At 43.4% G+C, this 16,294-nt stretch overlaps 1 protein-coding gene across 1 annotated transcript in view; it reads right to left on the bottom strand.

Annotated features, from left to right (window-relative positions):
- CFAP61 (cilia and flagella associated protein 61) overlaps window positions 1-16,294 on the bottom strand; it is a 273,562-nt gene that overhangs the window by 105,120 nt on the left and 152,148 nt on the right. The window contains exon 17 of the mRNA XM_032592605.1: window positions 9,628-9,755. Within this exon, the coding sequence (XP_032448496.1) occupies window positions 9,628-9,755 (128 nt within the window). The remainder of the gene's footprint in view (window positions 1-9,627; window positions 9,756-16,294) is intronic.

Here is a 16,294-nt window from a genome sequence, read left to right as displayed (position 1 = left end):
AAATGGTTACTATACCCAGGTGCATGTTAGAATTACCTGGGGATTCTTAAAAATACATATTCCTGGAATTGTAGCTTCAGAAATAGGGGCCCAGGAAACTCTTTTTATAACTATCACCTCCACCTCCACCCCCATCCCAGCCCCACCCCCACAAATAGCTCTGATGTACAGAGTTGTTAAGTCTGGAATTTTCACAATCTGTTGCTTAGAGAAAAAGTTGCTCAACATTACGCTCATGTCTAGGACGCTGATCATTACATGTTTCTCCATCATTAGTTCTTAAAATAAAAGGAAACTCAGGGCTTATTTTTTTTTTTTTTTTTTTTTTTTTAGCACAAGTGCCTTACTATGTTGGTAAGGATTGGAAAGATTCTGGTTGTCCTTTTGAGAGAAATTATCTTCAGAGAATTTCAGTTAGGGATTAACACGGTCTCCAGAAGCCATGTGCCTAGTAACTGGCCTTGCCTTGTCTGGGTTTCAACGGTGGCTCCAAGCGCTCCAATCCCCCAGAGGGTATGACTACCTGACACCTCTACAGAAGGACTACCTGACACCTCTACAGAAGACACCTCTACCACGTCTCCAGGCTTCTCCAAACTGCCACCCAATATCAAACGGTGTACGAGAAGGGCCAGTTTGACACCTCCTTGTTCCCTCAAAGTGCTTGTAGTCACTTCTGTAATCGGTTGAAGGTATAGGGATGCAAGAAAGTGACTAGTGGATTCAGAGCTGAGTCGGGGTCAGGGAGCTGTGACTGAGTGTGTACGGTGTCCTTTGTCTTTTGGGAACTGAGGCTGCACATGAGAAAGGTGCGGACAGCAGGATGGGGACAGTTGGCATTGACCTAGTGCCACTAAAGTCCGAGTCACTCCTGGAGGGCTTGTTTAAACAAAAATCCCTAGACCCCATTCTCCAGGTTTCTGATACCGTAGGTCTGGGGTGGGACCTGAGAATTTGTATTTCTATAACAGGTTCCCAAATGATGTCCATGTTGGTGTTCCATTTTGAGAACCACTGTTCTAGGCACAGAAAAGTGAGGGGATCCCAGTGATTTTGGGTGCATAAGAAAGGTGGGTAGAGTTTAATATAAGTTTCAATGAAGGAAGTATATGATCCGTTAAATATTTGAGACATATAAATAAAAAGTGAATTTTTTGTTTTGGCCTTGTTTTTTGTTTTGTTTTGTTGTTTTGTTTTTAATGCAGTGGAATTCCTGGATTTGGGGTGTGGGGTGCACTCAGAGCCTCCTCAAGACTTACATGATAAACTTGAGGTTAGTGGCAAAAGAGAGGACCCAAAATATGTCCAGATTAATGTTTGAAAAGCATCCAAGTATCATGAAAGGGCTTAAGAAACATCCATTGGCAGCCCATTAGGTAGTGATGGTCAGTGGGAGCCAAAGATGTGGCCATTATGACCATGAGAGTCTTTGGTCCATAAGGGATTTCTATCCCTCAGCCTCGGTAGACAGCTAACAGGGCAGGGCATAACACCAGTTTTCTCTGCAGTCAAGCACTTTTGCAAAACAGAAACACCACAGAGCATTGGTCGGCTTGCTTGGTACTCCTGATGGTAAATCCGAGATGGTAGCCATTTTAACTGAATTTCTTTTTTTTTTTTTTTTAAATTTTTTTAACATTTATTTTTGAGACAGAGAGACAGAGCATGAACGGGGGAGGGTCAGAGAGAGAGGGAGTCACAGAATCTGAAACAGGCTCTAGGCTCCGAGCTGTCAGCACAGAGCCCAATGTGGGGCTTGAACTCACGGACCACGAGATCATGACCTGAGCCAAAGTCGGACGCTTAACCGACTGAGCCACCCAGGCGCCCCTAACTGAATTTCAAGAGAACATCTTTGCCAGACCAGGACCTCTAGCAGGGAGCAGACACATATACTGGTAAGAAACACCTCTGATTCATCCTTAATCCTCAGGGGAGAGAGTATCTTCCATATGAAGACCCTACCTCCCCAGGCTCTTCCCTCCTATTAGAGACAATGTGAGGCTCCCACAAGGAAACTGGATATGTAAATTTAATTAGTGGGGAGGTGCCAGTCTAATAGCTTGGAGTGATAGGCTTTACCAGATGCTTTGTGTGTTATCACCTGATTTAACCCTCGTGCCAGTGTAGGAGGAGAGATTCTGGGTTCTCTCCCCATTGTACAGGTGAAGAAACAGGTTCACAGACTTTGGATGATTTTCCTGGGCCCCATCAGTCATGGGAGAGCTCTCTAACTAAGTGGTTCCTGGATCCTGACCCCCAGGGGTGTGAAAACACAGATTCCCACACCTCCCCCTGCATTTCTGATTCAATCCTTATAGGGTGGCATCTGGGTATCTGCATCTCCAACAGATCCCTAAGCAATGCAGAAGTGCTGGTCCACAGACCACAGTTTGAAAACTACTGATCTAACCATATCTCTGTCCCAAATTAGAAGTAAAGTATTTGCCAACACATGCTTTTAAGGCCACCTTTTCTTCCAGCCAAGGTTTCTGGTGGAGTACACTGGATCCTCTTTAGAGCTACAAGAATGCCTGGGAAGAGAGGTGGCCTTGAAAACTTCTTGACACAGTCTTCTTATCTAGCCTTGCTTTTTCTCTGCCTTCATCTCTGCCCCTGTATTTCACCAAAGGACCACTGAATATTAATTAAGAACAAGACTAGGGGCACCTGGGTGGCTCAGTTGGTTAGGCTCAGGTCATGATCTCACTGTTGGTGGGTTCGAGCCCCACGTCGGGCTCTGTGCTGACAGCTCAGAGCCTGGAGCCTGCTTTGGATTCTGTGTCTCCCTCTCTGTCTGCCCCTCTCTGCTCACACTCTGTCTCTCTCTCTGTCTCCAAAATAAATAAAAATTTACAAAAAGAAAGAAAGAAAGAAAGAAAGAAAGAAAGAACGAACTGACTAAAGAAATTGGGATGGTAGGGAGCCTACCTATATCAACTGCAAAAGGTTCTCCCACCCCACTGCTTTCCTGTTCCTGTCTGCCTGGGGACATCTTTTGACCATGGGAGCTGGAGGGACAGGCTGGAAGAACAGTTCAGGGTGACCATGTGACCAGAAGGACAGGAACTGGTGGGTAAATACCGCAGCTTCCTCACACAAAGAGGGGCCACTCTCCATTGTGTCCTTTGAAGGGTCCCAGTATAGGATTGAGTCTCAGTTGCCCACAGCAACCTGCTGACAAATGCTTTTTGGGGGTGTTGCTGACTTCCCTCCCTTTCCCACCTCACCACCCTGCTCTCTCAGGTGATTTCCTGGGATGGCCCCCAAATAAACTGCTTGCATCCACATTCTTTGTTTTCAGCTTTTGAAGGAATGTAACCGAAGGCAGGTGCCGACATCATCATTTAAAAATGAAACAATAGTAGAGGGTGGAGACGGAGTGCGTGAGTTTATTACTCAGTTGACACCTGTGGTTATGTTTTGTGTGATCATGAAGAATACATTCCCTAATTAACATCCTTAGCCTCAAAGAATCATGAAAAAGCCCCACAAAAAATGACAATAAGCTGATCCCAAAAAAGGCCTAATATTGCTCAAAGAGTCTTGCTTTTCTTTTGTTCTGAGTCTCTAAAGTGGTGAAGGTAGGAGATAAGAAGAGTTATCCTGAAATGAACAGGAGTGGATAATTTCAATAAATGAAGATTTTTTTCATTTATAATTAATTATATTTAAATATTGGATTTAGTTAGGAAACTCGATTGTGATTCACAACACCAGGGAGTCTGGTCATTATTTTCCAGTGGCAGAATGTCAGGTCTTTCTGCCTGGGAAGGCCAGACCCTCTGAGCTTGACACGTAGCTGTCCCTACTCTCCACCCCACTCCAGCCACAAGACGGGCCTCCGTATGGGCCCCTGACAGGTCCCATTGTGATGCCAACACAACAATACGGCAAGACGCGACCTGCCCAGTCTGCCTGCTCCCCAGGCACCTGGGAGGGCAGCGCTGCATGTGCCACGGGCCTGGCCGCCACGCTGCATTTGCCCTCGTATCAAAAGGACAATCAGGGAGAGCACATGTCCATCCGTTCATGGGGCCGAGACCAACAGTACAGAACAATGGCAGTCACCAACCTGTTCACTGGGGTTTAGCTCTGAGCTCAGCAAGTAAGCACTATTTAATTAGTCACCTAATTAGTGACAGGCCACACTGAAGGTTTCAGATGTCCTCAGACAAACGTAAAGATAAAAAAGTCTAATTAAGCTGCAAGCGCTTTGCTGGCTGCTGCCAGATCCCACAGCTGTGCCGGATATGCAGCCCCATAACAGGAGACCTGGTCATCCGGGCACAACTGCGGCTCTGCAAACGTGACCTCCTCAGGTCAAGCTATTCTTTTTTTTTTTTTTTTTTTTTTTTTTTTTTTTTTTTTTTTTTTTTAAAATTTTTTTTTTTTCAACGTTTATTTATTTTTTGGGACAGAGAGAGACAGAGCATGAATGGGGGAGGGGCAGAGAGAGAGAGAGAGACACAGAATCGGAAACAGGCTCCAGGCTCTGAGCCATCAGCCCAGAGCCTGACGCGGGGCTCGAACTCACGGACCGCAAGATCGTGACCTGGCTGAAGTCGGACGCTTAACCGACTGCGCCACCCAGGCGCCCCAGGTCAAGCTATTCTTAGTGGCCCCCACGCACCCAACCTGATGAGGGATCCATGTTTAGGTAGAAAATCAGAGATTTTACCCCTTGATGAGATTCTTTGGGTTTGTCTTTGTTTGTTTGTTTGTTTGTTTGTTTTGTTTTTGTTGAGAAAACTCTTTGTGGTGGTAGAAGTGGAAGAGGTGGGCCTGGGCCCTCCCGCCCATCAGCGCTTTCTGTGAATCCAAGTGTGTGTTTCTCTAGGCGCACAAAGGGTTGTTGGGATACCACCCGGGGCTGCTTTCAGTCACTGTCATCCCAGGATGCCACTGCAGGCTCCTCAAGAGATTCTTTACCTCAGAATTTAATTAGGAAGGATTTTAAAACAATGGATTAAAAGGAGCTGCTCCATAATTAGGAGTAAATAATGTAACGCACTGAAGCAGGGAGACACAAGAGCTGAAACAGAATAAACCACTAACTGCTTCAGCTCAGTGAGTTCATGCCCTAGAGATAGCGAAGAAACCGTTCTGTGTAATTTGTTTGGGGGGGGGTGCTATCTACTTGGGACACTGTCTGGGACAGGGCCTGGGGCTCTGCATTGCTAGCGAGCTCCCAGGTGATGGTGACGCTGCTGTTCCACTGGCCACACTATAAGAAGGACGTGAAACGTAAGATGAGTCCACAGACCTGGTTCCCACCCACCCTTTTGGGGCCATGGCATTTCTCCTTTTCTCTTTAAAAAATGATTTTGGAGTACTTCAGTGGAAAGTTTGAAGTATTCAAAGCATGACATTTTGAGGGTTCGGCAGAGAGGGACTTCACGCGTGAGGTGGCTGGTGAAAATATAACCTCTTAACATTTTGCGGGAAAGAGCCTCCTGCTCTCTGAAAAGAGCTTTCAGACTTCGTTGCAAAGCTCTCCTCCAGGAAATAGTGTTTCCCTGACAGGTGATAGATGCTCACCTCCAGGCCTGGCTGTGAACCAAGAAGATGAAGTTCCTTTTAGGCCTCAGATAAGATTGGTGCTCCTTGGGTGACAGAACTTTGGGCTGGCAGGACCATGGGAGTCCCTGCCATGACCTTCTCAGCACAGTGAGGAAGACAGGCCATAGCACTGATTGGCAGCAGAAGGGGGCTGACAGCTGAGGCCAGGTTCTTTCTGCTTTTCCCCATGATTGGGGTTTTAGACAAGTCTTATTAATACAAGTACTAAGAAGGATAATATATATGAAATACTTATACTGTCCAAGCCAAGAACATTCATTCTCAAAGAAGTGGGGCAGCCAAGTGAACATGACCTATCAATCATGAGAACCATAATTTAAAAATAGTTCAGGTCAATCATGTGAATGTCTTGGGATGCTGAAGAACCTAAATAATTCACAATAAAATGTCTTAAGAACTGCCTTTCCCTTCCGATTCACTGCCCTCTACACCATAGGTAAGTAGGGGTTTCCTCCTCTTCATGCCCTACACCAAGTAAGTTCCCCTGGCCCTGACTCGATGCCAGCTGTTGGTCTCCTACTCAGCTCCTGGTGATCACCATGGAAATCCATGCCCTGCAGGGAAGGTTATCAGGAAAGGCCAGGATATGCATGTGGCTTGAGCCCACACTGGCCATAGGGTGGGATGTTGGGGCCCAAATACATTCCCTCCTAGGCTCCTCTTGGAGTTTCTTGGACACAGTATCCTGAGAAGATAAATGCATATGCCCTGGGGCATGGGGAACAAATTAGCTGAGGCTCACCCTGACCCTGAATTACCCTACACCCCCACCCTTCTCCATCAGCCAGTCAGGAGCCTCAGGAAGCCTGACAGAGTTTGCAGGAAGCTGTGAGAGCAGGGCTACCGCTCTTTAGCTCAGCCCTGGAAGACTGAATAGGGGTGGAAGGGTGGGAGCACCCTAAGGGATACTGGTATGTGTCCCTAAGAAAACACTTGTCATACATGTCACTGGGAACCGGGGGCCCAGGAGACCTTGACCGGGTAAGGACATGAAGATGCAGGGGGACCCACAGGCCTGACAACCCACAGGCCAGAGATAAGGTGTGTCTGTGCAGATGTAACTGGATGGGTAACAGCAAAGGACCAGAAAGAATGCTTTACACACACACACAAAAAAATTGAAACATCATGTTCACTATTCCCCCCTTGCATAGAGCCTTGTCCTACCGTATTAGTTGATGACTAAGGGCAAATCCCTTCAGCTCCCCCAGTAGCACCTTAGCACTTGGGGAAAGAAGGATGTAACAAGGGGTAAGAATTTGTACAAGGATTGCCTTTGGTGTCCTTTGAAGAGAACAAATGCTTTCTAATTTTTTTGCATGCACACAACACGAGGACAAAGAGTTGTCTGTTTAGATTCCAGATGACAGGATTATCAGGCTTTCTGGAAAAAGAGATTGCTGTACTGGGCCTCAGATGGGTTTTGCAGGAACTGAAGTGCCTCAGCTGAGTCTGATAGTGTGGTGCAGGAACTCAGGAGGGCAATTTTTCTAAATCTTGCCTCTAAAATCTGGATTCAATCCTCATTGGGGGCCAGTGTCTGGTGATCACTTCCATTTCATTTCGGGTCAAATCATTTATAACATCTAGTTCAAATGCAGTTAAGCTGGTAAGTAAAATATGCAGTAGGTTACTATGGTGATTGCTAATTTAAAATAATTAGGGAAAATAATGAGAAAACTATTTCCTCTGTGAAGGATTCAAGATCCGTAAACTGATACCAGTCTATTTTTAGTATACGTAATCTGTAATGATGACAGAGAACTGTGAGTACTTTAAAATGCTTTAAAAAGGTCTGTCTGATTGAGGAATTTAATCAACCAAGTACTTATATCCAAATTTATTCTTGTCTTTATTAAATCTAGGTTGATTCCACAAAAAGAAAATGATATGTATATATCTTAATGTAATCATTTAAAATAAGACCATGACTAAGTATGTAGCTGAATGAAGATTTCAGACCTGTTTCTGGTAACTTCTTGACTACTATTTCACAAGTCCACACTGATAAATCACTCAGAAATGGTCACATATGACTTGCTGCTCAGAGTCTTAGATGAAGAGACCCCTCAGAATGAGGAGAGCCCTCAAACTGTAGTGTGGCACACACGGGAAAATGGATGCTCCTGGGTGCTTCTCATTATTTCTTTCTTGCAATGAAAGATTGCTATAGACTGACCACAATATTTAAAGCATGTGAGCTCTGTTGCTAATTTCAATAATGACATGTGACTTATTTCTGATTAACTAGGGGTATGATCCAGATAACTGAACAAATTGGCTGGAAAGTGAAAAAAATCTTTATCTGGTTAATGTGATGTCAAATGAGCAAAGTAACCATTTGGGATTAGCTTGTCTCCTTATCAGCTAAGTGCAAACACCTGGTAGGGGTCATTTCCTCCACCCCTTTCCTTGTCTAACCCTTAACCCTCACCCATCTTCTTTGGACCAGTACTTTTGCTGGCTTCTGGAGGAGTGCTAGTGGGGAGCTTTTTCCCATCTTCTGCTTATCTTTTAGCACCTACAGTTTTGAACAGGAGCTAAAATTTCTCATGTGATCCTGAGCAAGAGATTTAGAAAAAACTGGACTCTTGATTCAGGAGTCTGTGGTTCTCCAAAGCCAAGCTCTTTTAAGACATCTATGAGACTATGAGACTTTATTGGGGCACCTGGGTGGCTCAGTCAGTTAAGCATCAGACTTTGGCTTAGGTCATGATCTCACCATTTGTGAGTTCGAACCCTGCATCAGTCTCTGTGCTCGGAGTCTGGAGTCTGCTTCAGATTCTGTGTCTCCTTCTCTCTCTGCCCCTCCCCCACTTGTACTCTGTCTCCCTCTCTCTCAAAAATAAACATTAAATTTTTTTAAAAAGACATCTATGAGAGTTTTTTAAAAAAAATAAATGAGCAGGGATGCCTGGGTGGCTCAGTCACTTAAGCATCCAACTCTTGATTTCAGCTCAGGTCATGATCTCACAGTTTGAGTTTGAGCTCTGCGTCGGGCTCCTCACAGCGTACAGCCTGGGATTCTGTCTCTCCCTCTTTCTGCCTCTCCCTTGCTCTCTCTCTCTCTCTCTCAAAAAATAAATAAACTTTAAAAAAATAAAAAAAAAATAAATGAGGAAACCAAGTATGAGAGAAAATGAGGTAACACATCTAGGGTTCCGCATCATGTGCTGGTGATGCCAGGCCATGAACCCAAGTTCTTGGACAATAACCCAGGGCTCTTCCTGTCAATGAGGGGCTGAAATTCAGTGAGCAGATGGAGAGCTAGTCAGGGGAAGCTGAGAATTCTCGGGAATCACCTATCAGTAAAATGTGCTCTTAAAGGAAACCCATTTAGTGCTGTGAGGATTAAAAAAAAACAGCACTGAAGGGATGCGAAGGCCTCAGTCTTCCCTGGAGGGTTTTACTCTGTTCCCTGGCGCCTAAAATGCAGGGTATGGAAGAAAGGTCCTGGCTTGTCTGCCATTTCAGAAAGCCTATTTGTGATGTGCAGTGTCAAAACTGGTTCCCAAATCTGCCTGATCATATGGAGCACTTGCTAAAATGTAGATCCCCAGAGCCCTCCCTGGGAGTTCCTGATTCTGTGTTATGTGTTCGTGTCTGGTGCTGAGTCTGGGAGTCTAACAAATGCTCTAGGTGATTCTAATGATTCAACCAATGAGGGAAACACTAGTATAGACTAGCGTTGGCAAAATTCTAGAAAGGGTCAGAGTGTACGTATTTTGAGCATTGCAGGTTAAACAGTCCCTGTCACAGTCTCTCAAATCTGCCCCTGTATCAAGAAAACAGAGACAACATATAAATAAATGTGACTGTGTTCCAATAAAGTTTTATTTACAAAAGCAAGTAGAAAGCCACATTTGACCCAGGAGCTATAGTTTGCCAACCCTCAGTCTAGAATATTTCACTGCTTCATCAATCCACCTAGGCAAGGTATATGGGGTGGCAAAAAAACTTCAGGTCTTTTCTTTCAAAACAACCTTTCAGGTATAGAAGAGAAGAGCCTATTTAAAAACAAACAAATAAAGTAAAACAACTCACCAAAATACCAGCGTCTCTAGGAAGGAAATTCCAACACTGGATGCACCAACCACAACAATCTTGGCATTGACAGTTATTTTCGGTTCCAATGTTAGTTTTCTATTTGTATGGTTCAAGGCATAACCCAACTAGAATAAAAGATACAAAGAAAAAGAGAGACTTAAAGAAGATATAGCTGAGTCTGTGCTCCCAGATTGGCAATTATGTAGAAGAGTTATTTAACCAGGACACTACTGGCAAATCAGACTAAATGCCCATGCACAGCCATAGTGAAATTTATGGAAAATAATTTTTAAGATATTAACATGAGTTTGGGAAAATACCTAATACCTAGTCTGCCTCACATAAAAATGCTTGGTTTACATAATTTTTTTCTTATTGCTGATGGATGTTTCTTACAAAACTGAGGCCCTTTATGATTAGAAACAATGAGGTAAATAATCCCACAAGAAGATAGACAAGTTGCTCCTTAAGAATCCATAGTTTTATGAAAGGTCTCAACCTTTCCTTCTGTCCAAGATCACCCTGAAAACTTGAACAACAATGAGATTACAATTGTTGGGTAATTTAAGGCAAATATTAATTCTTTCCTTTCTGCGTCCCTCACACCACTTAGCACAGTGCCTTGCACACATGTGTTCAGTAATTTGTAGAATGACAAACCTTAGTTGAATGACAAAAACATGTTGGATGATTAAGAGTTATTCAAACTTTCAGATGCTCTGAGGTCAAGGAGAACTCTTAGAAGCAGAGAAGGTAACTGGCGATCATTTAATTTTTTTTTTAATTTTTTTTTTAATGTTTATTTATTTTTGAGACAGAGAGAGACAGAGCATGAACGGGGGAGGGGCAGAGAGAGAGTGAGACACAGAATCGGAAGCAGGCTCCAGGCTCTGAGCCATCAGCCCAGAGCCCGACGCGGGGCTCGAACTCACGGACCGCGAGATCGTGACCTGAGCTGAAGTCAGACTCTTAACCGACTGAGCCACCCAGGCGCCCCTACTGGTGATCATTTTAATGCCCATGTTTGGAAAACTTTCTTGAGTTGATTTATTTGATTCACTTTCCTGCAAAGGCTTCAGTGGAAGCAGTAAATGTATGAAGGAAAGATTTACAAAGAGATAAAAAGAGTAGGGTATTCTTGAAAGGATGTTCTATTGTGTCGATACTCCTTAGTTCTATTTTTTTTTAAGTTTGTTTATTTTGAGAGAAAGGGAGAGAAAGAGCATGTGGGGGAGGGGCACAGAGAGGGAGAGAGAGAGAGCGAGAGAGAAACCTGAGCAGGCTTTGCATTGTCAGTGAACCCATGAACCATGAAATCATGACCTGAGCCAAAAACAAGAGTCGGATGGGCTCCCCCCACCGACTACTCCCACCTTTTTTCAGTTTGACCTTAGTTCTATTTTTAATTCATTAATTCAACATACATTTTTATTTGATGTCTGGAAGAATTACAACTGACTTCTCATCAGTTACAATGGAGTCCATAAGGCAGTGGAATGACAGCCACACCAATGCACCCCACTCAGTTAAATTCTCATCACATCAGCATTAACTCATCCTACAGCTCAGAGATATTCAAATTCCAATAGACCAAATCTATTTTGAATTTTCTTAAAATCGTGAGTTACTAAGAGTTTGGAAATCCAGTAGGCTAATGGTAAAGTCCTATGTAAAGCTTGGCTCCCACTGACCTTCCAGTGCCTGAGGTAGCTTGGATGTGGCCACATGCTTTGCCATCCACCAAGGAACATGTGAAATTTAGAGGATAGAACCCTTATCTCTAGCTCTAGCTAGCCTAGCAATATGGAGGTAGAATAGGTCTGACCCAAATAATGTAATATAATGTAATGTTTGGATATTTTAGACTCTCCATAATTAATGCTGCTTGTGCCTTTCAGCATGCTCCCACCTTTAATGAGGCACACCATGAATTCTGGAAGAGATTGAGCTTGCTCCCATCTTTAAGAGGGGACTCCAGTTGACATAAACCAAGTCACATAACCATACCCTCCTTGCTCAATAATTGGCCCAGAATAGACACATGACCTATGTTGGCCTAATCAGACTGAATCCCAGGACTTTTATATGGTGGTTGAAAAAGAGAAACCTCTTGCCTTCTAGATAGTATTGGGCCTGAAATGGTATAGTCATCATGACACCAAGCAGGAAACAATCTTGGTTGAAGCCCCAACAGAATCACAGAGACATGGAACAGAAATTCCTTTCAGGGTTCTTGGGTAGCTCAGGCAGTTGAGCCTCCAACTTTGGCTTAGGTCATGATCTCACAGCTTGTGAGTTTGAGCCTCACATTGGGTTCTGTGGGGCTTGCTTTGGATTCTGTGTCTCCCTGTCTCTCTGCCCCTCCCCCACTTGTTCTCTCTTTCTCTCTCTCTCTCAAAAATAAATAAACATTAAAAGAAAAAGAGGGGCACCGGGGTGGCTCAGTTGAGTGACCAACTTTGGCTCAGGTCATGATCTCATGGTCCGTGGGTTCAAGCCCTGCATCCGGCTCTGTGCTGATAGCTCAGAGCCTGGAGCCTGCTTCAGATTCTGTGTGTCCCTCTCTCTCTGCCCCTCCCCCATTCATGCTCTCTCTCTCCCCCTCTCTCTCTCTCTCTCTCTCAAAATAAATAAACATTAAAAATTAAAAAAAAAAGAAACTCCTTTCACACTCTGTCTGAAACCCACACTGCCTTTGGAATCTTCAATTATATGAGCAATAAATATCAGTCAGCTATTACCACAGTAGTGCTACATAACAAACTACCACAAAAGGCATTGGCTTAAAACAGCTGTTGTTTTTCCTCACTCATGCATCTCTGGGTTATAGTACATCTGAAGGCTGGATTCAGCTGGGTTTGGCTCCAACTTGCAGATTCCAGATTGGCCTCACATCTCCGTCTTTATTTTGATGAGAGATACCTGGCGAATGTTCTTCTGGCAATGGTAGAAGTGCATAAAGTAAGACTAAGCAATACCTCTTCAGCCTGGCCAAAGAAAGTCATGTGGCTGAGCCCACTACCCATGAGATGGGGAAGGAGATTCACCTGTAGTGGGAGGAACCTCAAAGGGCAGAGCTCAGGGAGAGAGGAATAGCTGGGGAGAAGGATGCAGTCTACCACATTTCCTCAGTTGTTTAGGACAGCTTGTTTCTTCTATATGCAACTGAAAGTTCCCTAACCTGACACATTTTCCAAATGACAATAATGAATGTATCGTTTGGGTGAAAAAATGTCTGTTCTCCAAATAAATGTCACGCTAATCTGGCCTAGAAGAATTTCCCAAGAGGGGTCAATGAAGAATTTTTTGAGAAAAGCAGTTAATTCCAGTATATGTGGGTGCCACCATGAACTGTGTTTTGATTGATTTATTTCCAAGACAGGTAGGGTGGCAGCTGATTCACACTCCAGCCAGCCTTGGGTCTGGTGGTTTACCGCAAGGAAGACTGGGAGCATAGAAGTTGGTATTGATGAGAGAGTGTGGGGCAAGCTGAGGGCAAAGTACAGGCTAACAGCAACCCCTCCCCCAGGGGGGATATGTACGCTATTCCTTGGACACTCCTGGCTGCCCAAGAACAGGGGGGAAGGAAAGAAAGCAAGTGGCTGACTGATAGAGATCACAGTCATGCAGGACAGGAATCTCCTTCAGTTTACAGATAACTTAGTAAACTGGAAGAAAAAGGCAATCTTATCCATAGCCTAATCTCCAGAAACCAACCTATAGACTCTGTTTCCTAATATCACCTTCATCAAGATGTAAGGGGGTTTAAGTGCTTGCCATGGAGATGTGGGAAACAAAGGCAAATGAAAAATTAAATTCCCTTACTGCCTACAGCCCCTTGACAAGTCCTTGAAACAGGCAGAGTGACCTCCCTGTAGGAGCTCAGCTGCCTTGATGATGATATTTTGCTAGGGGCAAAAGAGCTGAACATTATGCCTGACCCCCCAGGATCCTGTGTCTCCTTAAACACATAAAAATTACTTTGCAAGCCTCATTTATCTTTAACCTCCAAGTATATGTTGGCAGTTCTAATTCCAAGCATATGGCACCTGACGTACATCTGAAGGGTCTCATGACTGAGGTTTTACTAGACAGTAATAAAAGATGTTTGCCTAACAACAGCTAGCCCCTCAAGGTCCTGGAAACCTTGCTTCCAAAATTCCTTAGAGACTTACGCTGTCCCTAACCCCTCCCAACCTGAAGGTATATAATCAGTCAGTCTTCACAACCCCAGTTCGGCTCTTTCTGCCCACGGGTCCTGTCCCTGTGCTTTAATAAAATCATCTTTTTGCACCAAAGATGTCTTCAAGAATTCTTTCTTGGCTGTCAGCTCCAAACTCCACTATCACCCCAAAACCCCCTCAGTATGATGGCATTTAATCACAGGTCCAATTAACAGACTTAAAATGCCAGCATCTTGACAGAGGTCAGAACTCCAAGATTCCTTCCACAGGGGTATGTTCAGACATTCCCCTCTGCTATCTGGAAGTGCACATTAACACTGAAGCATAGGCAGTAATGAAATTCCCTGGTAAAGAATTATAACCCATTTATGAAATAGCTCCTGTATCAATGATACAAAGGCGGCTGGGGAACAGAACAGAATGGTTTTTGTTTCCCACACAATAGCTTTAACACCAACAGCTGCCAGGCCTCAGAAATCACCTTTCTAACTGCTGAATACATAAAGTGGCCTCAGGGGTGTCAAGAGTTAGCCATCAGTACCAATGATAGTAGGTGTCTCAGGAAAGTGATCAGGCATCACAATGATTTTCAGTAAGCCAGTTTTGTGTCCAGGCTTTAATTAAAAACATATTCATCGTCAGGTATGGTGAAGTGAGCCGAAAAAACCACATTTTTCTTTTGTTAGGGTAGATGGTTTTTAAGTACCTTGAAAAAAATTCTTCCCAGCCTGGAAATGTCTTTCAGTGATGACCGCAAATTAAGATGGCTTCTGCTGCTTTATAAAGGGTTTATTTTGCCCATAAGCAGGAGTACCAGTCATTTTTTGAAGGAAAGCAGAATATTTCCTCCCTTTAGATTCCTTCAAGCCACAGGTTTCCATAGCAAAAAAACAAAAAACGAAAACAAAAATAAAAACAAAACAAAACAAACCATACCATCAGGTATGGAAGATCCTCTAAGTCAAGCCAGCTTTTCCTTTCTTTGTCTGAAGATCCACTGAAAATGCCCAACACACTGGAGACCTAATTTTTTATTCTTGCTTTTTAATTTTCTTAATAGTGAAATAAAAATAAAGCTTTATCTACTGGCTTATATTTTATAGACAGAAATTAAATGTGCCTTGTGATAGTAAGTCATTTCAAAGATAAAACAGAGGAAATTCTGTAAGCTATTTAACTACATACCACACTGGTGACGACAATATGGGTGAGAAATTAGGTTCTTACCTCCATGTCTTGTGAAGACACTTATAATTCTTTTTTCTAATGATACTAGGTTAGCATTTTTAGACAAATGGATTATTTTATTTTATCTTTTATTTATTTTTATTTTTAGAGACAGAGAGAGTGCAAGTGTGCATGTGCAAGTGGGGGAAGGACAGAGGGAGAGAGAGAATCTTTTTTTACAAAAATGTTTATTTTTGAAAGAGAGAAAGAGAGCACTAGAGGGAGAGGGGCAGAGAATCTTAAGCAGGCTCTGCGCTGTCAGCACAGAGCCCCATGAGGGTCTCGAATTTACAAACCGTGAGATCATGACCTGAGCTGAAATCAAGAGTCCGACACTCAACTGACTGAACCACTCAGGCAGCTGGAGAGAGAGAATCTCAAGCAGGCTCCATGCTCAGCACGGAGCCGGAAGTAGGGCTTGATCCCATGACCCTGGGAACAAGACCTCAGCCAAAATCAGGAGTCAGACACTTAACCAACTGAGCCACCCAAGCACCTCTAGGGATAATTTTAAATGTAGAGATCAACATGTATCCCAGCATGAAGGAATACAACACCTATTATGGTATATACACAGACCTTCCAAGGCTAAAAGAAATGTTCCTTGAAATTGACTGTGAGTCCCATAATGAGTTTAAAATACAGACTTTCCGTTCAGTCCCAGACAGGAGAGGAAAGAATATTATGGGATTTTCCTGGTAGAAAATTCTAGAGCTGAGCTTGAGGTGGGGAGGGAAATGACAACAAAGATCATGTCAAGGGGGACAGGAGTTGAGATGAGAAAATAGGGAACAGAAATGGGCACAAGTTTAAGTTGTGACATATTTGTCTGTAATTTCCTGTGAGCTTCCGAAGCGCAAGACTTGTCCGTGAATGAGCCGTCAGAGGAGGTTTTGGTTGCTCTTATTAATTTAGTTGGTTTGTTTGCTGCCCTCCACTGAGACAGTTTGCTTCCTGAAGTCAGGAACTACATTTTTGTTTTTTGAGGCATTTGTTTTCTTTGGGTTCTGATTTGCTCATTTTATCTAAATGATTCCTGCCATACATTTTTAGAGATTCAATAAATGGTAAAAGATATATTAACTTTTGGTATAAAATAATATACCATATACCAATATACCATAAAGATAATGGTAAAGATACATTAACTTTTTCATGAGCCCTTCTTAAAGAGTACAGACATGATTTCCACTGATTGAAATTGTTTTAGTTGGCTCTTTTCCAGTTGCTTAAATGAGCAAAAAAATGATTTA

The sequence above is a fragment of the Lynx canadensis genome, chromosome A3, assembly GCF_007474595.2.
Source record: "Lynx canadensis isolate LIC74 chromosome A3, mLynCan4.pri.v2, whole genome shotgun sequence".
In the NCBI taxonomy this organism is placed as follows: Eukaryota; Metazoa; Chordata; class Mammalia; order Carnivora; family Felidae; genus Lynx; species Lynx canadensis.
Note: the sequence above shows the minus strand (reverse complement) of the source record. Positions and strands in the feature narration are given on the sequence as shown.